Here is a 23520-nt window from a genome sequence, read left to right as displayed (position 1 = left end):
GGTCCCGATGGCACAGTCTGACGCTGGACTGTGATCTGCCTTTTTGTGATGCCTGCTATATAGGTATACACATACCTCATCAATTTGTTCATGGATTTTATCCTTCTGGCCATCTTCAACCTGCTCCTCTTTAACTTCATCCTTAAAGTTCTTCTCATGTTTATCTGAATTTCCAGCATCTTGGTTGTCATCCTTTGCAACCAGCTCAGACTCTCCCTTAAAAAAAAAAAAAAAAAAAAAAAAATTGAAAGAGGGATTAGAAACAGGTTTTTAGAGAGGTGCTTCTCCGATACAAAACAGCAAAAAACAGCCAACTTTGAGAAAGCGCATGCGCGTGAAACACGTAAGTTTGAAGCCAGCATGGCAACACTTCCCCGCACGACGCTCTCTGCCTAAGGAACAGCTGCGGCGGTTGTCGGCGTCCGCTCGAGTCCTGAGCCTCGAGTCTCCCTTCACGCTGGTTAGCGCAACACAGAGTTCCGGCCGGATCTTCATCTCCCAGCGTGTACAATGCCACCCATCCAAGCTCCTGACCGCCTCGATCGGCACCTGCTGACAGACCGATACCCCCACTGGCTTGCAGAGCTGCAGCGATCCTCCACTCTTCTCAGTACAGGGAGTTATACTCAAGAACACCATTCCACCACTAGAGTTCTGTGAGCCCTTTCACTCAGCACTATCACCTCACTCCGGACATCGGGAACTAAGAGACCATTAATCCCTTGAGCCCTGGCCGGTTTGGTGGTAGCGGTTTTTATTTATATATATATATATTACATTGTAAGTATCATCTGCATAAGGTCTGCTAATCAGAACTGTGACCGTTTTTAATCGCGGATTGACATTCGCTGCTCAAGATCCCAGGAGGGTCTGATGTCTTTGCTATAGTGTTTTTTCATAATTGACAATAAATGACCTCTATGTTTTATCATTTAACGATCCCTCTAGTGCGCTGTTTTTTTGCCGTTTTGTTTTGTCCTGTCCTTTAATCCACTAAGTTCCGAGTGGTCAACAGCTGCACATTGGTATCAAATTAAAGACATCAACACAAATAAATAGTGGTTCCTTTTACAGCAAACCACTTTTTGGAAAAGGACAGTCCATGTGAGCGCCATAAAGATTTATTATTGCATCTCTGATACAGACTATCGTTTAATCACAAAATAATGACTTCTGTACCATTACAAAGCAAAATTTTTTATTAATATTTTGGATATATTTTTACCGTGTCCATTCCCTGTCCTTGCTCTTCCGCTTTATCCTCCTCATCATTTTCCTCTTCATCATCCTCATCTCCCCAGAGTCTTTCATCAAGCTTGTCTGCTTCTGCATCGCCAAGATCTCCCATCTGTTTATCCAAGTCTTCCTCGTTGTCAGACTTTTCATCATCCTCCTCCTCTGTGATCAAAGTTTAAAAGTGGTTATAAATTTGACACGAAAAAAAAATGAACAAAGCATATCCTTCCTTAATGTGTATTTTCCTCAATCAAAAGCACAGAGTGTGATTTCTATCTTTAATTTGGTTCCTCTTAACTACACGAGTCATTTCTGACAGACTGTGCCGACTTCAAGGAATTGAAGAGGGATAGTGGAGGAGAGCACCGGCACAAAGCTTGTGATTGAAAGCCTCAGCTGTGCTAGACGACTGTTTAGATGAGGGTGTGCCGCTTCACTCTATTCAGGTCTCAAATTACACTCGGCTCTCCTCTCCAAGCTGTCAAGTGTGACACTTGAGATGCCTGCCCTCTGCCTATGGAAGCTCAGAAAAGTGGTGTAAATGACTTTACCTACCTACCACCTGCCGTATAGACAAATGACGGCGGGCGGGATCCTCTCATTCTGTGGCGATGTCATATGAAGTCGCCCCATTCACAGCTCTTTACCCATATTAACGGCTGCGTTTAATCACAGATGATCACATGTAAACACGGCAATGCCGTTTACCTGCTCTCCTCGCCTCACACTGACAGTTTGAGACGAGGAGAGCAGATCAGAGGCATCTCCTCACAAGGGAGACCTGTACAGATAATCAGGGCACCGATCATCAGTGTCCCGATTATCAGTGAAGCCAGTCAGTGCCCAGTGATTTCAATCAGTGCCCATCATGAATGACAATCAATGCAGCCTTTGAGTGCACATCCATGTCACCCATCAGTGCCGCAAATTACTGCCTCATCAGTGTCCTTCCTTGCCAGCCTCATCAGCGCCAATCAGTGGAAAAAAAAAGAAAAAATACTTCTTTACAAAATTTTCTGACAATAAGAAAAACTTTTTTTTTTTCAAATGTTTCAGTCTTTTATAGCAAAAGAAAAAACCCAACAGTGATTAACCACATGCTGACCAGCGCACCACGATATACGTCGGCATAATGGCATGGCTGGGCAAATGGGCATACAGGTACGTCCCCTTTAAGATGCGGCATTGTGGGAGCGTTCTCTGTGACCGTGCCGTGGACTCTATGTCCCACGGCTGCCCACGATCGTGTCACGGAGTAGAAGAAACGGGGAGATGCCTTTGTAAACAAGGCATTTCCCCGTTGTGCCTAGTAACATGAGAGATCACTGCTCCTCGTCATCGGTAGCAGTGATCGCTGTCATGTGAGTACCCCATTTTTTCCCCCATAATTGACTTTTTTTTTGTTTTTTTGGTCATAGCGCATGAAATAAAAACTGCAGAGGTGATCAAATACCACTAAGAGAAAGCTCTATTTGTGGGGAAAAAAGGACAATTTTGATTGGGTGCAATGTTGCACAACTGTCAGCTAAAGCGCCACAGTGCCGAATCGCAAAAAAGTGCTCTGGTCGGGAAGGGGGTGAATCTTTCTGGGGCTGAAGTGGTTAAATACCAAAAGACAGACCTACTTGTGTGAAAAAAACAATAAACATTTAATTTGGGTACAGTGTTTTATGACCTCGCAATTGTCCAAGTGTGACAGCACTGAAAGCTGAAAATTGGCCTTGGCAGGAAGGGGGGTAAAAGTGCCCTGTATTATATTGATACAGTCCAATCGTACAATCTCCCTTAGCTCTAACAACTGAAGTACAATGGACTGCCTGACTTGACACAAATTGGATAAATTAGGCAGGTCTTAGTTTATATTACATAGTTTTGGCAAACAAAGTTGTCTGTACAAAAATTGTATGGTCAGACACTAACGTGAATGATAACCCTTAGGTAATGACGTTGTCCAAGTTACCAAATCTATCTTTCATTACAAAATGTAGAATTAGGCATTTCTAGCCACTATTGTTTCAGTAATTGGACAGCCCAATAATAGTGCCCTCTCCTCAACTAGGAACCATATACATGAAAGGTGCCCATAGACCAGTGAGGAATTAACCAACTACAGTCATATGGACAGATGAGTGTATTCCTTTGTGCACACTAATTTATTTAGTTACATTAATCCATACTGTAATAACGGTGTCCACTACAGTGATTTCCAGATTCTAGAGGTCCCGGTACATGGCTACTGTGTGATCTCCATTAGCTTCAGGGTCCTGTTGCATTGTGTACAAAAGGAGTTTGGCCACTCAGCACAGGCACCATTCAGAAAAAAATGCGCATTCTCTGATTGGACGATGTGGACAGGCAGGGTGGGGACATCACACTGCCTATCTTTTCGAATCAGAGAATGCTTTGCATTCATTAAAAAAACAAAAACACAGCATTCTCTGAATTGCACCTGTGCCAAGCGACTGAACTCAGGTGTTCGCAAGACAGCTGCTCAACACAGGACCAAAAAGCTAGTGGAGATAGCTGAATTAACAGTGTCTACTACAGTGATCTCCAGCTTCAGGAGGTCCTGGTATGGTATATTGTTAGTTACATTAGTCCACGTTGGACAATTATGTAAGAAAAAAATGCCACACCTGGAATTAACCACCAGTTTGTGAAAGCATTTGATCAAACCGATCCTGGTTAGAAAAGATGCTTTGGAGGCCAGGGGAGAGATAGACCCATGATCTCTCCAAGAAAGAGGACCTATCAAGGCCAATGCTATCACGAGGGATGATGTTCATCCCTTGTGATAGCAATAGTCAAAGTGACGGTACACACACATTTTATATATACACACACTTTTTTATTATGAAAAATAAAATAAATAAAAAAACAAAATGTAAAGTCCCACCAGTCCCATACACAAATGCAAACACCGATCGTACCACACAAAGTATTGCCGTGAACGTCAGAGTGAGAGCAATTTTAGCACCAAACCTCCTGTGTAGCTTTAAACTGTTAACCTATAAAAGTTTTTAAAGCGTAACCTATGGAGATTTTTAGACACCGTACTTTGTTGCTGTTCCATGGGCACCCACAATTTTAGAATGCAACAAATTTGGTATCTGTTTACTAAACATAACATCTTTTATATCTTACCAATTGGGCATTATATTGCGTTTTTGTGCACTTAAAAATTTAAGTGTTTTCCCCCCAAAAATTGTGTTTGAAAAACCCTTGCGCATATATCGTGACACAAATATGCAACACTCACCATTTTAGTCTCTAGGGCCTCCGCTTAAAAGATATTTAAAAGAAAGCAAAGCAAAAAAAAAGCAAAAAAAGTTCCAAGGCTAGGTCCTTTTCAGCTTAAAGCGGAGCTCCACCCTAAAGTGGAACTTCCGCTCATTAGAACCCTCCCCCCCTCCGGCGCCACAATTGGCACCTTTCAGGGGGGAGGGGGGTGCAGATACCTGTACAGTACAGGTATCTGCACCCACTTGCAGCATAGATATCCGCAGAATCTGCGGATATTTACGCCACTTCCCGCGGGTCCCCCGCTGTCTGCTGGGAAACACACGGATCCCAGAGACAGCGGGGCCATCCTTATTGCGCAGTAGGGAAGCGGGAAATGAAGCCGCAAGATGGCGGCAGCAGCACCCGAGAGACGATCGAGAGATCGGTTTTGGGTGCCGACATCGCGGGAGCGCTGGGCAGGTAAGTGTCCTTATTTTAAAAGTCAGCAGCTGCAGTATTTGTAGCTGCTGGCTTTTAAAACGGCGGACTCCCGCTTTAAGCAGTGCTTGCTTTCTTTCAAATGTTATGTATGATTATAGCAGCTGCTTAGTTTTATATGGTATATTTTAAATCTAAAGCACTGGATAAGTGACCCTGTTTACTTTTAATAATTTTTTTTTTTAAAGGCTATGCTTGGGGGTTTTAAAGTAGTTCTAGCAAAAAAAAAAAAAAAAAACAAATTTTGATTTTTACATGTAGGAGAAGAAAGTCAGAATTGGCCTGGACTGGAATCAGTTAAATATGAAATGTGCGTTTTGAGAGTGTGATATATTACAAAGCTACCTCAATAAAAATCAAATTTTTGTAAACGTGCTTCTTGTTTCTAACCTTGTTCTTTGTCCCCCTCATGCACTTTCCCATCAAAATCTTCAGACATCTCAATGCCATTATCTTCCTCTTTTATATCTGGCTTGGAATTGGGATCCTCTTCTTTCTCCTGGCCTTTTTGCACAACGTCTTCAACCTATCACAGCAGTGTTAATAGACAAAACCAGATAAAAAGGAAATGCATGCCTGGTAAAAAAAAATGTGGGATTTAAAGTGATATTACATTTTTTTTTTGTATTTTTTTTAATTGCCCTATTTTTTTTTTATACTTACCTGCTCTGTGAAATGATATTGCACAGAGCAATTGCTTAACTCATCTTTGGTAGTCCCCTGCTGGCGCTGTCTGCATCTCCGTGCTCCTGAGCCGGACTGTGGGTGTCCTAAAACACAAATTGTGCTTTCAAACCACGCTCACTCCCTACTTACAGGGGTTTGACTGACAGCAGCACGGGCCTATGGTTCCCAGAGGGAAGAGGGGAAATAGAATAAATAGTGGAGAATTGTTTTTAAACCTAGATCAGGGAATGCAAAAGAGGGCTTGTGTTTACAATCACTTTAACTTACGGCTGAGGTTTTGTATTTAGTGGTGCGTAAAAGGTTACCACTGATATATATTCCATTTCCAAATCATTGCTTTACACTTTCCTGTCCAGCCTATAGCAGAATGAGGGGCAGGTGGTGGCTTTACCATTCTGAATGGACATCATATGACATCCCCAGAAAGCGGGGCCGTGCAATGTTGCGATCTGCTCTTTTCCGATACCACGTGACTGCTGTAACCAATCACAGAAGGTCACATGACAGTCGTAAACAATGGATGGCTTCCTTTCATGCCATCCATTGTGCACAATTGTGTTGCTAGCGGTGATTGGTCAATGTGATCACATGGTACAGACCGGGCCAATCACAGCCCATCTGTATCATGTGATTTGCTTAGACCAATCACAAGTAGTCACAACAAAACAAACTGAATTAAATCAATTTAGTAAAATGCTTGTTTATAGAAATGTAATGCACTGCTATAAGCAACCATAATGTATAATATGTATAGGACGACGCTGTACTGCACTGGTGACAGTATGTCAACTTTTTAAAAATTGCAAAAAAAAAAAAATTCTTAATTAAATAATTTTCCAAAAAAAGTGACAAAAACCTGCAACTTCATGCCTCTTACTAAATACCTTGGACTGCCTACATTCCAAACATGGGGGTGGGGTGGGAGTACATTTGTACTTTCCTGGCAGGAAAAACAAAAAAGGAAAAACAAAGGAAAATGTGTTTTTATTCCCAATTTTCAGTCTTTTTTTCATTTAAGGGGGGGGGGGGGGGGAAACCCCAGAGGAGATTAAGTACCACCAAACAAAAGCTCTAGTTGTGCGAACAAATTTTAAAAAATGTAGCTTGGGTACAGTGTTGCATGACCGTCATTCAAAGTGCTGAAAGCTGAAAATTGGCCTGAGCAGGAAGGGAATAGAAGTGCCCTGTATTGAAATGGTTAAAAATCATACTTTCATTAATGTTGGACAGTACAGCCATCAAAGTATCAGCTACTCTCATACATGGAAGGAATAGTTTTGTTTATGTGCCCTCCTCCCTTTATCTCTTCACAGAATAACTTTTATACTGTGAACCATTTACAGATATTGTACGAACTAGAATATGCTTTTCAGACTACAGAGGAGCTATCTGGCCATGGGATACAACGGAATTTTGTTCTTCCATATAATTCATATCATCCTAGATTGTAAGCTCGAACGAGCAGGGCCCTCTGATTCCCCGTCTTGAATTGTATTGTAATGTCTACCCTAATGTTGTAAAGTGCTGCGTAAACTGTCGGCGCTATATAAATCCTGTATAATAATAATAATAATGTAGTTCATTGTGGGACATAAGAATTGAATGACTTGTGTCATACTGGTGAACACAGGAGGATTTAGACATTGGCAAATGGAAAGAGTGACCAGCTCAGTATAACACTTCCTATTCCCAGCATGCCTCAGTTTTGTGGAAAAGCAGTACCAAGAGCATAATCAGATACAGAGAGGTAGGACCCATGTCCACCTAATGAACTAAGAAATGGATTTTATGGTACACAAATCCAATTTTCCTTAGAGTTCTTTGAGATGCACAGAAATCCAGTCAAAATTGAGATGTCCAAAATCAGTGCAAACTAGGCGTGGGCAAAAACATCAAAAAAGCTGTAGAAGGTGGCAGCCTTGGGATTCCCCAAGGGATTCCTTTAATTTGCAGGGGTTTCCTCTCACTTCCTTTTGTGGCTATTGGACAGGAAGTGCAGGGAAAATTCCCCAATGAGACACAGCTCACAAAAAAAAAATCAAACGTACTGGGGTTATATCCTCACGCTTGTGCTAACCAAAAAAAAAAATTGCCTAGTTTTACTTTAAAGCTAAACTCTTGCCAAAAGTAAAATTCAAATTGTGCATTGACACTAATGTACTATTTACTTTCGTGAATTTTGCAAAAGCATAGTTCACATCCAATGATATCCTCAGTAAAACATACTATTTCCTGGTACTTTCATGATTACTTCCTATCCCGGAGGAACACAATCAATTTCCTGTTCAAGACAGGTCCACCCACTAGTTCCGTGTAGTGCACTGCGATGCAAGACCACCAACTACCTGCCTGTGACTACTGGGGGCAGGATTATTACAATGAGCAACAATAAGCCCATCTGCACTGCTACCATTTCTGACGTCTCCTCTCTCCCGCCTTGCAAGATGCAGCTTACAACAAAGTGACAAGTACATCACTTTGCCCACAGCATCACCTACCACTCTGCCTGCCATTCCACCCAAGGAAAGTTAAAAAGATTTCCTCCAGGCATTGACTCATTTAAGCATCTTGCAAAAGTAACTAATATGCAATAGTGATATAAAAGTTGGAATTTAATAAAAAAATAAAAGTATTATGCAGTGCAAAGAACACGCATACCTGATCTTCATTTTCAATTTTATTGCTAACATCTTTCACGCCTTCGCCTTCTCCTATTCCACCTCCTTCATAATCATGGAACTCTGTTGCTCCCTCTCCAGCTGCTTCTTCAATGAGTTCTTTGGGAAGACAAAATCCCTACAAAACAGACATCAACATACACAACTAGTTTTGGAATACATAAATAAGCTTTTTCTTCTGATTGGCAAGACAAGTTAAAAAAATAATATTTTAAGCTAGCGTTATCCAACATGTTCCTTTTTGGAATTTGTGTAAGAATCATGGAGGCTACCATTGCTGAATTGCACTTTTATGAAGTTCCCTTGCTATCACTTTATGCACAACAAAAGAAAAAGGAAGAAAAGAAATACAAAGCAATTGAAGGTACTCATCCATACAACCAACCCCAATAAAAAGATAATTCCATATTGTATGATGTACACAACTTCAGAAATGCACATGTGAGGGAAGAAGAAACAAAAATAACTCTCTCTCTCTCTATATTATATATATATATATATATATATATATATATATATATATATATATATATATATATATATATATATATATATATATATATATATATATACATACACACACACACACACACACACATAAAATGGCTATTGGGTTGTGAAAGTCGAGGTATTCATGGGTACGCCTAAGGAGGGAAAGGAGAGTGAACTGGGCCAATCAACACATTTTCAGAAATCTTATAAAAGAACAAACAGTGATCCGCCTTGTGAGGGAGGGCCTACAAATAATATGATCAAAACATAAATAAGGTGTGAATCTATCATATATCACCCATCTAGCTACTGGGGGAGTAATAAAGCCATGTGGGCAATGTTTTAAAAAAATGTGTTCCATTTCCCCTTACATTTATATAAACCCAGCATTCTGCCTCCATAGTTCTGTCCACCTCCAGTCGGATAAAGTGGGGCTGGTGTCACTTTTCTAGAAATCAGATATTGCAAAGGGTCTTTCCTGAGTGGAAAAGGGGATATTTTCTTCACCCATGCAAGAGGTAATTTCAGTAAATTTTAATCTTCAGGCAGCGCCACATAATAAACGTTCCTGGTTGAGCACTGCCTTTCCAACAGGGACCAGACACATAGGCGCTAATTTGGCAGGGGTTCTGTACCACCTTGAGATAAAGTTATAACATGATTCTTGCATTTGTGCTTAAGGAGGCAGACAAGGGTATACTCTGAAGGGGGCAAGGCTATACACTGGAAGTGCCAATTTTACTGCCCGGTTTGTCTCGTCCCAAACTTTCAATGTGGTCGTTGTTAGAGGTTGTAAACCTCAATTTTCAAGTTGTACCTATAGGCAAGCCTATAATAAGCCTCATCTATAGGTACAGTAAAGATCTCCTAAACATGTACCGTTTAGGATAAATTAACTATGTACTGTGTCAATGTCGTCATCGGCACATGAGTTGAAGAAAGGGCCCACCGTGCCGTTCCTTCACTAGTGAGTGTCACGACTGGCGGCTCCAGCGCGCATGTGCGAGAGTGATGTCACGCGACTTCTGCCAGTCACAGAGCCGGAGTCCACGGCCCTGGAAGGAAAAGGGGCGAACTTGGATGCGGTCTCCAGCGGGGACAGCATTTGTAGGTGTCACATAATGTGCTAGTATGTGATGCATACTAGCACATTATGCTTTTCCTTTACAGGGAAAAAAAAATGAGGTAAACCCCATCTGTTTGGTACAGTCACTGTGAAACTTTCCAGAAATGCTTAAAATCCACTATGACACCCAGTTAGAAACATCTATCCGTTGGTCTTGTTTAGATTTTCAGTTGGGTGGTGCCAAAAATGCACGGTTGGGCCAAACACTTTTGAAGATTGCCGCAGCAATTCTACCCGGAAGTGGGAGCAGGTACCTGGTAAAACTAGGTACCTGCGACCCCACCCCCCCAAAAAAGTGGCAAATGCAGCAGTGGAGAGTGCGAACAAGCAGTGCTTTTGGGTGGAACTCTGCTTTAAGCTGCAATAGGCAGTGGACAGGCTGATGCTGCGATGCTTTGCGCCCGCAGCAAACTTGACCCAACTTGTAGCGACGTCATCCACCGAACACTACACATTCATGTCAAAGGGAAGTGCTGCAAACTCCCCTGCAACCTTGAGCAATCATACGGTTGCGGTGCATTTGTTGGTAAAATGTGGTTAAAGCTGGCAGTGAGGAGGCATCACATTGCTTCCTCACCGCCCGTCAGTAGCCTCTGAATCTCTATCCAAATGTGGGTCGGGCTTCAGAAGCAAGGGAGATTTAGACACATGTCTGAGTTTAGCCTATTTTTTTTACAACTTTTGTACAGGTACATTTTTATTTTGAATACTTTTTACATTATACACTGCAATGTATATGAATGGATAAGGAGTCTGACTCATATTGAAAGATTGTTTTATATGTGTCAGTTTTTGAATTAAACTCAGTTTACTATATGTCAGTGAAAAAAATAAAATAAAATACAGGAGCGATCTTTATTGATCGCTGACTGCATTCTTTCAGGAAAGGAAGGGGGCTGGTAAAACAGATGTTTACCAGCCCCCACTGCCCTGCCCCCAGGTCTCCATACTGACAGCGATTTGTCAGTGGCTACAACTGGTGGGAGGGAAGGAGGGAGAGCAGGCACTGGACATCATGGAGGTTAAAGAGCACTAGAAGGGGGGCGGGTCTGAGCAGCACGGATGGGAGGTAGTTTTAAAGAAAAACGATTGCTCTGTGGAAAAGCCAGCGGTGGGAGAGACAGCTTATGAGGTTTTTCGCTGGCAATTAGTTGGGGAAACGGCTGGTGTTAGAGCTTCGATCACAACACAATGGTTGATATAGTGTTAGGATGATTGAAACACATTATCTCCACGATGCGGCTCGTCACTTGCCACCAGATGCGGATCGTCACTTGCCACATCGCCTGCCACGAAATGCGGTTTGTCACTTAGCACCATCTCCTGCCACTTGATGCAGATTGTCACTTGGCATGTCACCTGCCACCAAATGCAGATGGTTACTGCAGTGGTGGCAGCACAAGTGTGCACATTAATCCACAGAACACAGAGGTAGGGCTAGAGTGGTGGGTTCCAAGTGAGGCAGAACAGCAGTCTTGCAGGGCAGGCAGTGAGAGTTGATCTCCTCTCTGTTCCCCACCTCACCTCGAGCAGTGTAGCGGCCCTGCTGTGAGGGCGGAACATTGGTGATGCGGGCAGCAAGAGAAGTGGTCATTCTCTCTGCTTGCCCACAGCCGCACCTCAGACAGTACAAGCCGTAGCCCGGGAGATTTGCAGCTGTAATTGCAGCAAATGGTGAATCTGCAATGTATCGACTTTTTTGGGGTGAATACTTATGCACACTCAAGATGAAAAGGTTTTTGTATCATCAGCTTTGTTTCATCAGTATTTGTCGAGGATACAAAGCTAAGCAGGGCAAGAACTTCACAACAGCATATAGCAACTTTACAGCAGTATGTTAATCACAAAATACAGGGATACGGGAAGTAAAGCTATAAATACATGCACACACACAACCACACAGATTCAACCAGATGGACTTTATTCAACCTTACCAACTAGGAAACTCTGAAAAGAGTTTAAGTTCCAGACCAGGCTAAACTATTCATTCATCATTCCTCTGAAGACAAAGTGATGAGTGACAGCAACTCACCTCTGCAAGCAACTTCTCTCATCCCACACTTTTCATATGGCATACCAAATGTTTGATGTGTCAAAGTAAAACACGATTTTTATACCTGCATATCTCAACTCAGTAGCTATAACTTTCCAAACTTTAACTTAACACTTTTTATATGTATACACAAACTCAGACGTAATTACATACCTTTTGGGCAAGAGCTGCGAATATCTGGGTCAAAACTGAAAGCAGTTTTCCAGTTTCCCTATGTGTTGCCAAGGACACAGTAAGGTAAAACAGGAGCAGGTCAGAATAGGTAGACACCATTGGTAAGAGACGGACAAGTAAGCCACAGCATTGGTTGAAAAACTGAAAAATAAAGGTAATTTGTTAAGATTTTGTAATGGCTACGTGACCAAGAACAAAATAGAGCTAGTGTTGCATTAACATGTTCCATTTGCAAATATCAAAAACTAAAGCAGCAAGCACAAAAAAAAGTAAGCTAAACTGTAAACCTATAAGCAGGTCAACGCACAAATTAGCAGGTCAATGTAACAAATAGCAGTTTTTCATAGAAGGTACTGTTCAGTATACCCAGCTTTGTGATTTTTACCATAGATAGGCCTATAATAAGGCTTACCTGTAGATATGAATAACTCCTGTGTGTACTGTTTAGGAGATATTCACACTGCATGCAATAGTCGGCAGTGAGCAAAGGACAGAGGTAATAGTGGAGCCAGTAGTAATAATACAGCTGTAACTTATAATCCTGGGGTGAATGCAAGGACAATTCGAAAACAAAGTCTGGGGAAAACTAAGGGGATGGCAATATGCACCCATACAAGGCTGAAAGGCGTATACATACATGCTAAGAGCTTGGGTAACAAAATAGAAGAAATAGAACCACTATTACATTGGACTTGTGGGAATAACTGAAACTTGGTTTGACAGCTCACACGATTGGCTGGCAAATATACAGGGATATTCCTTGTACAGTATTCATTTTTCACATTTACTGTACATAAAACATAGAAAAAGAGGGAAGCACACAATTTCAAAACAAAAGCCAATTTTTCTGAACTGCGGTCATTACTATATGACATCAATTGAGACCAAAACCTAGATACATCGAACATGCAAGAAAAATGGGAATGCTTTAGGAGCATTTTAACCTCTTCAGCACTGGAAGATTTTACCCCCCTTCCTGACCGGAGCACTTTTTTTTTGCAATTCAGCACTACATTGCTTTAAGTGACAATTGCATGGTCGTGCGACATTGTACCCAAACAAAATTGACATCCTTTTTTTCCCCCACAAATAGTTTTCTTTTGGTGGTATTTGATCACCTCCGCATTTTTTTATTTTTTGCACTATAAACAAAAAAGAGCGATAATTTGGAAAAAAAAAAGAGAATATTTTACTTTTTGCTACAATATACCCCAAAAATATATAAAAAAAACCTTTTTTTCCTCAATTTAGGTCAATATGTAGTATTAAATATTTTTGGTAAAAAATAAAACAAATAAGTGTATATTAATTGGTTTGTGCAAAATTTATAGTGTCTACAAAACAGGAGATAGTTTTATGTCATTTTTTTTATTAGTAATGGCGGCGATCTGCTATTTTTTTCGGGACTGCGACATTATGACGGACATTTTTGACACTATTTTGGGACCATTGTCATTAATACAGCAATTCGTGCTATTAAAATGCATTGATTACTATGTAAATGATACTCGCAGTGAAGGGGTTAACCACTCGGGGGCAGTGAAGGGGTTATGTTCTAGGGGGCTGGGCTTCAAAACACAGGACAGTGATCACTGCTCTCGATGACAGAGAGCAGTGATCTCTGTCCTGTCAATAGACAGAATGGGGAAATGCCTTGCTTACAAAAGCATCTCCCCGTTCTTCCTCTCCGTGACACGATCGTGGGCAACTGGCTGACAGAGTCCGCGGAATCCACGGTCACGACGCCGGAAACTCGCCCCCACTTCTTAAAGGGGACATACCCAGGGCTGGATTTCCCACAAGGCCGAGGGGCGGGAGTGGTGCATGAGCAGCACGCACACGCAGTTCCGGTGCTGCTTTTTACTTGATCAAGGAGCGGGGCGCGGTTGGGCAGGGCCTTGAGCTCCACTGATGCTCTGGCCCTGCCCCTTCCTATGCTGCCTGCAAGCAAGTGATCAGACTAGGAGGAACAGAGGCCTCGGTAGGAAGAGTGTGACAGTGGCGTGGAGTAGGGTCAAGTGAAACTAGCAGCATCAGTGTGGAGGAATTGATCAGATTCAGAGCCAAGCTGGCCAGGAGGAGAAGGTAGGTCTTTTCTCCTCCCCAGCTCCCACACCCCATGTGTAGAACTGGAAAAGTAGAAAGTTTTTAATGGGCACACTGTCAGCATGTAATGGGCACACTGTCAGCATGTAATGGGCACACTGTCAGCATGTAATGGGCACACTGTCAGCATGTAATGTGCACACTGTCAGCATGTAATGGGCACTCTGTCAGCATGTAATGGGCACACTGGCAGCATTTAATGGGCACAATGGCAGCATTTAATGGGCATAGAGGGCACAGTGGCAGCTTTTGAGGGCACAGTGGTGGCATTATCGATCATCTTTGGGTCAAGAAAGACTGAACAGTTTAGCCTTACTTGCCATTGAGTCAGAACTTTTAAATGCTTTGACCTACGAAGATATTATTGATGAGTTTGCCAAAAGAAAAATGAGAACTAAAAAATTGTAGTGAGTTTCTTACTGCTATAATCTTTAAAAGCTATGTTCTGCATTACAGAGTATTTTCAGTCTGTACAATTAAAGCCAGTTATTTTCAGTGTTGTCGTGTGTGGATATAGGTTTTTAATTGATCTATTGTAGCTGTCATCAATAAAGGACAAGAATGGTGGTGTGTGTGTGGCGGCATTGAAGGACCCGGCCTTGGGTCGGCAAAGGGAGTAAATCCGGGCCTGAACATACCTGTACGCCCTTTTGCCTACCAGTGCTATTCTGCCATCGTAAATCGCTTTGCGCTGGTCGGCAAGCAGTTAAACAAAGGTATCACACAGTGCATTCCAATGGGCAATAAATATAGAAGAGCGAAGTTGAAAACTGGGTGGCTAAAACGCAATGTAAAAAGCCTCATTAAACTTCAGCCCTAAGCCTCTGAGATTTGGTGTTTACAAGTTAAACGTTTTTATTTGCTAGAAAATTACTTAGAACCCCCAAACACACATATATATATATATATATATATATATATACACATACATATATATATATATATATATATATATATACACATACATATATATATATATATCGACCGATATGGGTTTTTCTCTGGCCGATGCCGATATTTAGAAATCATGGCGGCCGATAGCCGATATATGATGCCGATTTTTTTGGGCCGATATGTTAGGCCGATTTTATTTTACTTATTTATTTTTAATCCCCCTTGATCTAACACACCTTTCCCACTGGGGCATTTTTTAAGGCGCTTTTGGGCTAAAAATAGCGCCTGTAAAGTGCCTGCAAAATGGCTCCCCTGCAGTCTGTGTGAAAGACAGAGTGCTTTCACACGGAGGCAATGCGCTGGCAGGATCTTAAAAAAAAAGTCCTGCAAGCAGCACGTTTGGAGTGGTGTATACCGCTCCTCCACCACTCCTGCCCATTGATATGAATGGGCACCACTGCCGAAGCGCATGCAATGCGATTTGGCAGCAGTGCTTCATGGGCGCATTTAACCTCTTCCTTGGCCGCTAGCTGGGTTATATGTGCCCCACTAGCAGCCAAATAGCACCGCTAAAATGATGGTAAAGAGCCGCTAAAACTTGCGTTTTACCATCAACGCCTGCCCGCTCCAGTGTGAAAGCAGCCTTCATAAGTGATACAGAAAATTTCTTACACTTAAACATTTATTAAACAAAACAAACCTCCAATCAGTTTAGTTGTATGTATGATCTAGATAAAAAAAAAAAAAAAAACCTATATATTAAATAAAAACGGGTAGTCAAAACTTTTGGACAAAAAAAAAAAAAAAAAAGGGCTAACTTTACTGTTTTTATTTTATTTTTATATTTTAAATGGTGTATTTTTTTTCCCAAAAAAATGCATTTGAAAGACCTCTGTGCAAATGCCGTGTGACATAAAATATTGCAACAACCGTTATTTTATTCCCTAGGATCTCTGCTAAAAAAATATATATAATTTTTGGGGGGTCTAAGTGATTTTCTGGCAGAAAATACAGGATTTTTACTTGTAAGCAACAAGTGTCAGAAAAGATTTAGTCTTTAAATGGTTAAACTGAGAACTTCTACACACTGAGATGACTTCATTCATTGAAGTGTAAACATTGTATCATTTAGTTCTTTTCTTGGCAGTCTGCCCAGAGAGGAGGAAAGGGTTGCTATGACGACTCAGGCAACTCACACTGACTTCTTACAGAAGTCATTTCAAAGTCCCCTGTAGAATCGGCTTTTTATCAGAACAATCGGCCGATGCCGATTATTTAAAAAACGGCAAATATCGGCCGATATATCGGTCGACCTCTATATATATATATATATATATATATATATATATATATATATATTTTTTTTTTTAATAACACCCTAGAGAATAAAATGGCGGTCATTGCAATACATTCTGTCACACCATATTTGCTCAGCAGTCTTACAAGCGCAATTTTCTGGGAAAAAATACATTTTTTTTGAAAAATTTAAGACAACAGTAAAGTTAGCCCAACTTTATTTTGTGAAAGATAATGTTACGCTGAGTAAATTGATATCAAACATGTCACGCTTCAAAATTGCGCCCATTCTTGGAATGGCGACAAACTTTTACCCTTACAAATCTCCATAGGTGATGATTAAAAAAAAAAAAAAAAAGTCTACAGGTTGCATGTTTTGAGTTACAGAGGTCTAGGGCTACAATTATTGCTCTTGCTCCAACGATTGTGGCGATAACTCACATGTGTGGTTTGAACATCATTTTCATATGCGTTCGCTTCTGCACATAAGCTTGGCGGGATGGGGCGCATTTAAACATTTTTGTTTTCTTATTTTACCTTTTATTTATACACGGTTCTTTTAAAAAAAAAAAGTGGTGTCACTTTTATTCCTATTACAAGGAATGTAAACACCCCTTGTAATATATATATATATATATATGCATCTGCTGACGGCTCCGGCAAGCGGCAGAGGGCACCAGAGCGTGGCGGGGGGTTGGGGGAATCAGCCGCAGAGACCACTTATCTGAAAGTGGACCACTCACTGAAGAAGAGGATAACAGGGTTATGGTAATTAGCTGCTGCCATAACAAAGATATCCCTCTTCAAAGTACCAACGTATAACGCAGGCGGCGGTTCGTAAGTGGTTAAAGAAAAAAAAATGCCATTTAAACAATATAAAAGGGGATGGGTCACCGAAAGCATTCCAAGACTACAAGGAATAAGAATGCAATCAGGGCAGCCAAAAAAGGCAACGAGACATAGCAGAGGAAAGTAAAAAAATTCCAAAGAAATTTTTTAGATACATTAAGAGTAAAAAGGCAAAATCAGAGCACATTGACCACATAGATAGATTAGGATGGGAAGGGTGGTTATGGATGACAGAGCAGCGCAGTCACGCCCAAGGATGCCCACACTGGACCACCAGGGATGCCCAGCACCAGGCATGCCACCCTAGACCACCAGGGATGCCAATCAGTGCCCACAATGGATGCCAATCAGTACCCACAATGGGCATCGCTGATTGTCATGTATTGTTTGGCACCGATTGGCATCCATCAGTGCAATATAATACAGTGCCGCCTATCCATGCCAGTCTGTGCCAGCTATCCGTGCCACCTATCAGTGCCCATCCATGCTCATCCATGCCAGCTATCAGTGCCAATTTGTGCCAGCTATCATATTTGAAAGTCCAATATCTATTGCACATATAGGTTATTCCACAGTTGATGTAGTGAGAAAAATCCTGCATGATGTTTAAAAGTAGTTCTCATTTGAAATAATGCAGTAAAGAGCTGTCACCATGACCTCCACACCTGAGAAAAACGAGGGATGAATAAACCCCCTTATAAAGTAAAATCTTACCAGCAGTGGCGGAATTATAGGGGTCGCCAAGATCGCCATGGCGACCGGGCCCCTTGCTGCAGGGGGCCCTTGAGAGCCCCCTGTACTCTTCGATAGGGGGAGGCTGAGAGGAGCTCCCCGATCATCAGCCGAACTGAAATCGGCACTATGCAGGGAGCTCCTGGCATTAGCCTAAGTGAAAGCACAGTGTGTGCTCTTTGTCTCCCCCTACAGTGCAGTACCCGGCAGGAAGAGCAAAGGTAAATGTCTGCCTTTTTTTTAATAAGACTATCTACTGTATTTGTTTATATGTGTGTGCATGCATGTATGTGTGTGTGTGTGTGAGCATGCATGTATGTGTGTGTGTGTGCATGCGTGTGTGTGTGTGTGTGTGTATGCGCGTGTGTGAGCATGCATGCGTATGTTTGTATGTATGTATGTGTTCATACATGTATGTGCATGTATGCGTGTGTGTTCATATATGTATGTGCACGTATGTGTGTGTGTTCATATTTGTATGTGCATGTATGCATATGTATTTATGTGAATGTGTTTATCAGTGGTGGTGCATCCAAAAGGGCCCTCTCTCTCCAGCCACCCCCTCTATGACCAATGGATAGATTCATGCATAGCATGAACCTATCCATGGCCACTGCTGCCACCCCCATATTTAGGTGTCAGGTCCCTTTTGGGGCGCCGGACGCCTGAATTACAGCAGCGAGGGGTGTTTTGCAGCACCTGATTAGAGCCATAGGCTCTAATAGGCTTCAAAATAGGTGAACTGCGAGCGCCATGCTTGACACTCACAGTCCACCCAGGTGTGTTAGAAAAGTGAATATTCACTTTCCTAACACTGAACCGCCTCTCCACCAATCAGGTGTGTGGGTCTGTTACCCGTCCCCTAATTGGCTGAAACGATAGGCGCAGCCATTAGACGCCTATCAGGAGGAGAGGACGGGAGATGAGGATGGCAGGAGATGCATGGAGGACCCCTCTCATGGCCGTTACCCGCTGCACCACCAAGACAGGGTAAGTGGCAGGCAGACAGCGAGCGGGCAGTGGGGATTCACAGTGGCAACATCTGATGGGCACACTGGCGGCATTTGATGGGCACACTGGCGGCATTTGATGGGCACACTGGCGGCATTTGATGGGCACACTGGCGGCATTTGATGGGCACACTGGCGGCATTTGATGGGCACACTGGCGGCATTTGATGGGCACAGCAGCAGAGTTTGATGGGCACAGCAGCAGAGTTTGATGGGCACAGTGGTGACATTTGATGGTACAGTGGCTGCAATTGATGGGGCACAGTGGCTGTAATTTATGTTTTTTTCTGAATTTTTTAGTTTGCTTGCGCCCCCCTAAAAATATATATATATATTTATTATATTTAGGTGTGTGTGTTTACATGTATGTATGCACATTTTATGTAAAATGCTGTTTTTCCGAAAAGCAATCATGCTCAGATCGCTTTTCAGAGGCATTTGACAGCCGGTAGAGAGGCAATATGTTGCCTACGGACCACCTGTTTTAACCCCTTAAATGCATCATCACTATGCTGCAACTGCATGCAATGCACACAGTTGCAGGGGGGCAGCCCCATTCACCTAGGGGCTTACTTCAAGGGTGCCCTGACTAGAAAAAGATTGTGAAACACCGACAGAGGAACCTGTCTCTCCATTTTCCTCCTGCAGCCGCTGAATGCCTGTAGGAGGGAGAGGAGGAGAAGCGGGGGGAAATGGAGAAATAGTTTCCTTTATATGTGGCCACCCACTTGGGACCGGGCTCTGGTGTTCCACCATCAGGCTCGGAGAAAAGAGCTTTGTCCGGAGGTCGGGGGGGGGGGCCCTCCATGGTTTCTTGCATCGGGCCCTGAAGGTTCTAGTTACGCCACTGCTTACCAGACAATGCTGGAATATAAGCATCAACACCAATCTTGGATTAACGCTCTGGATGGATTTCACCACAGAACTTATTGCAGCCGGAAGGATGGATCATACGTCAATGGACTCATTCCAGAGGGAGAAAAGAAGGAAACTCCATAGTGTAATTCCGTTTATAAAAATGTATTCAATTCCAAAACATCCTCCCCCTTTTAGGACTTGCACTTACTTAAAATACATATCAATAACGCATAAACATCTTATCAAAGCAGTCAGCACATAACCAAATGGGGAAGAACCCAGGCGGTGCCTCCTACCACAAGCTGCTCGACTCACTAGTAATAGCAGTAACGGTGTCCCCGATCAACATTTTGATGTCACAAGTGGTCGTTTGGCCCAACACTGATGCGTTTCATCATCTGAGGGTGTGGCCTAATGGCATAACGTACCAATAATATAGAGGCCCGCTCTAGGTTATTAACCCCTTTTGTATTATGAGCAATGCCACTGCCTGAGTTCTCAACCCAGCAGTGATATAACTATCGGCATTGAGAAGCCCAAGCGGCCTACCCACTCCCCCAGTACAGACCATACCGTAACCAAGAGAGGAGACCAGCCCCACAGAGCCACTGATAAAAGCAGATCGCTCATAAATAACAAATCATCATACGTATATCTCAACAGCAATAAAGTGCATACATAATATACACTATACATTAAAAAAAAATATATATATTTTTTTAAATAAAATCAGTACATAAGTCAATTTATGTGGCCATTAAATCTCGTTTAAGAGTCTGTGGCTTGATTGAAACTAAATATTAAAAAACTGAGATTCCAAGGGAAATCCACATTGGTTCATGTTGCAGGTTGCACATCATACTATCCTTATAAATATCCATTAGAAATTAAGCATTAAACATAATTAAATTGAATATCTAAAACAGATAATTAAAACAGGCCAAGTTTAACCCACACTAATCTTTAATCCACCTCCAAAAAAAATGTATTCAAAGGGTGATATAAAAACTTAAATTAATAATCATTAATAAAACAGTGGACATGCAGTTCTATATTCATTCCACCAGGAGCCAAAGTATACATAAGAAATATCCATTTGGTTTCTCTCAGATATCTCCTGTACTAGATTAGATCCCCTCCAATTAGGGTGAATCCGATCAACACCCCAAAATTGTATTGTAGATATGTTCTGAGATACACTTTTTCAAAGTCCTTTTTGTTCACCCTACATACAGCAAATTACACGGACATTGTAAGACGTATACCACAAGTGTAGTGTTACATGTGATAAATTTGGAGCTTGTAAAAGTTGTATTATTGCCTGTAGAGGTGAATTCTGTCAGTCCTCTAACTGGACTGTTTACTTGGGAACAAGCACTGCATCTCCTATCCCAAAAATGGGGCACCTTTCTAGAAACAAACCAGGGATTTTCCAGCAATGCCGTATTTAGGACCCTGTCCATACACAAAATGTGGCAATGGCCCAAAAAAAGAGAGATGGTCTCCTTTTTTCTAAAAGGAGTATTGATGACCTATTCTTTGGGAAGGGAAAGTTCATTGCATGAGTTCCTATTGGAACTCAATTCCAATAATAACCCCTTCCCGCCGAGCGTACGCAGATGTGCATACTCGGCTTCTGGGGGGTATACCGGGATGATGCCCGCACTGTTTTTTACAGTAGGCGATTGGCTATCCAGCCATAACAATCGAAGTGGCTAAAAGCCACTCGGCTGTTATGCCGGAGGAGCGGGAGGGGACGTCCCCCCCCCTCCCGCCACTGTTACCGGTGCTCCCGATTGATTCACAATCTGATGCCTCCGACTGCTGGGGAGGAACTGGAATGACGCCGTAATTGGCGTCATTCCAGTCTCTTAATAGTAAACACGGAAGCGACGTCATGACATCACTTCCCATTTACTCGGCTGCCAATGGCGCCGGTTTTAAAAAAAATATACAGTATTCAGAATTGCAGTTTTCGGCGATCTGAATACATTGTGTAAAGTGTAAAGGAGGGATTGGGGGTCTTTTAGACCCCCGATCCCTCCATAAAGAGTACCTGTCACCACCTATTACTGTCACAAGGGATGTTTACATTCCTTGTGACAGCAATAAAAGTGATCAAAATTTTTTTTTTTTTTTTTTTAAAACAATTTATTCATTTTAAAATAAATAAAAAAATTTTTTTTTTAAAGCACCCGCTGTCCCCGCGAAGCAAAGAAAACGCATACGGAAGTCGTATCCGCGTATGTAAACGGTGTTCAAATCACACATGTGAGGTATCGCCGCGATCGTCAGTGGGAGAGCAATAATTCTAGCACTAGACCTCCTCTGTAACGCTAACCTGGTAACCGTAAAAAAAATTTAAAGCGTCACCCATTGAGATTTTTAGCTAATTTGTCGTCATTCCACGAGTGCGTGCAATTATAAAGTATGACATGTTTGGTATCCATTTACTCGGCGTAACATTATCTTTCACATTGTGCAAAAAAATTGGGCTAATTTTACTGTTTTGTTTTTTTTAAATTCATGAAAGTGTCCCTTTTCCCAAAAAGTTGCGTTTAAAACACAGCTGCGCAAATACCGTGCGACATAAAATATTGCAACAATCGCCGTTTTATTCTCTGCTAAAAAATATATATATATAATGTTTGGGGGTTCCATGTAATTTTCTAGCAAAAAATATGGATTTTAAGTTGTAAACACCAAATGCCAAAAATAGGCTTAGTCATGAAAAGGTTAATATAAAGTTGGATTATGAGTTTAACATTGAACATATACACTTTCTGGATGTCAATGTTTTAAGACAGGGTACGTTTTAGGAGATATTTACTTTTCATGCAGCTGCTGACGACATGTGGCACATGCGCTGTTAAGGCCCAGCAGAACTGCCAGACCTTGCCGGGAAAAAGACAAAGTATTGCGGCTTCGGCCACTCACAGCGCCGGAGCCGCGATACCTGCAAGACACGCCGAGGCAACATGTCAGCTCCCTTGGCGTGGATCGGGTGAGATACCGGCGCCCCGTTTTAAGGTGAATATTTCATACTAGCTCATTATGCCTTCACCTTGCAGGTTTTGCTGCCTTGCTTTATATATATCTGTTCATTATTTTTAACAAAGTTTTGGGATCACCAAAGATTTGTTGCTTCGCTCTCAGCTAGTATACAGGAGAACATCAAACGGAAAGACTGAGCCAAGAGCAGCCTTTGCCAGACTGCACAAAATGCCTGTGGTTACTGGATGCATTGATAGTTGCCATTATGTTTAAAAGCTAAACTCCAAGGATAGGCACATCTTAGAAATTTACTCTTTAAATAAATTGCATATAAAATGATGGCTGTCCAGAATGTGGTGTGGAGTTCTGCACATAAAGCTTTTAGTTTCATTCAGTCATGTTTTTTGAATGGGCGAAGTGAAGCACAAGCAACCTAATATCCCTTCAGAGCTAGAACTAACTTTCACTGCCTCAAGTTCGTCACTCACACCAGTGATGGGATGAAAGAAACAAGAATTTAACATAATGCAACAGAATCTCCACACACGAGACAGCCATCACTAGAGGTGTTTTATGCTGACAAAGCAAATATCTAAAAAAAAATCTGTTCCTGAA

The 23520-nt window shown here is 42.0% G+C and overlaps 1 protein-coding gene across 1 annotated transcript in view; it reads right to left on the bottom strand.

Annotated features, from left to right (window-relative positions):
* Positions 1 to 23520, bottom strand: part of MDN1 (midasin AAA ATPase 1) — a 462551-nt gene that overhangs the window by 38010 nt on the left and 401021 nt on the right. The window contains exons 83-87 of the mRNA XM_077487249.1: positions 12146 to 12307; positions 8302 to 8439; positions 5347 to 5482; positions 1226 to 1398; positions 76 to 216 (exon numbers count right to left, since the gene is read on the bottom strand). Of these exons, the coding sequence (XP_077343375.1) occupies positions 76 to 216; positions 1226 to 1398; positions 5347 to 5482; positions 8302 to 8439; positions 12146 to 12307 (750 nt within the window). The remainder of the gene's footprint in view (positions 1 to 75; positions 217 to 1225; positions 1399 to 5346; positions 5483 to 8301; positions 8440 to 12145; positions 12308 to 23520) is intronic.

This window comes from Lithobates pipiens, unplaced genomic scaffold, assembly GCF_037356315.1.
Source record: "Lithobates pipiens isolate NorthernLeopardFrog02 unplaced genomic scaffold, aLitPip1_a1.2 Scaffold_18, whole genome shotgun sequence".
NCBI lineage: Eukaryota > Metazoa > Chordata > Amphibia > Anura > Ranidae > Lithobates > Lithobates pipiens.
Note: the sequence above shows the minus strand (reverse complement) of the source record. Positions and strands in the feature narration are given on the sequence as shown.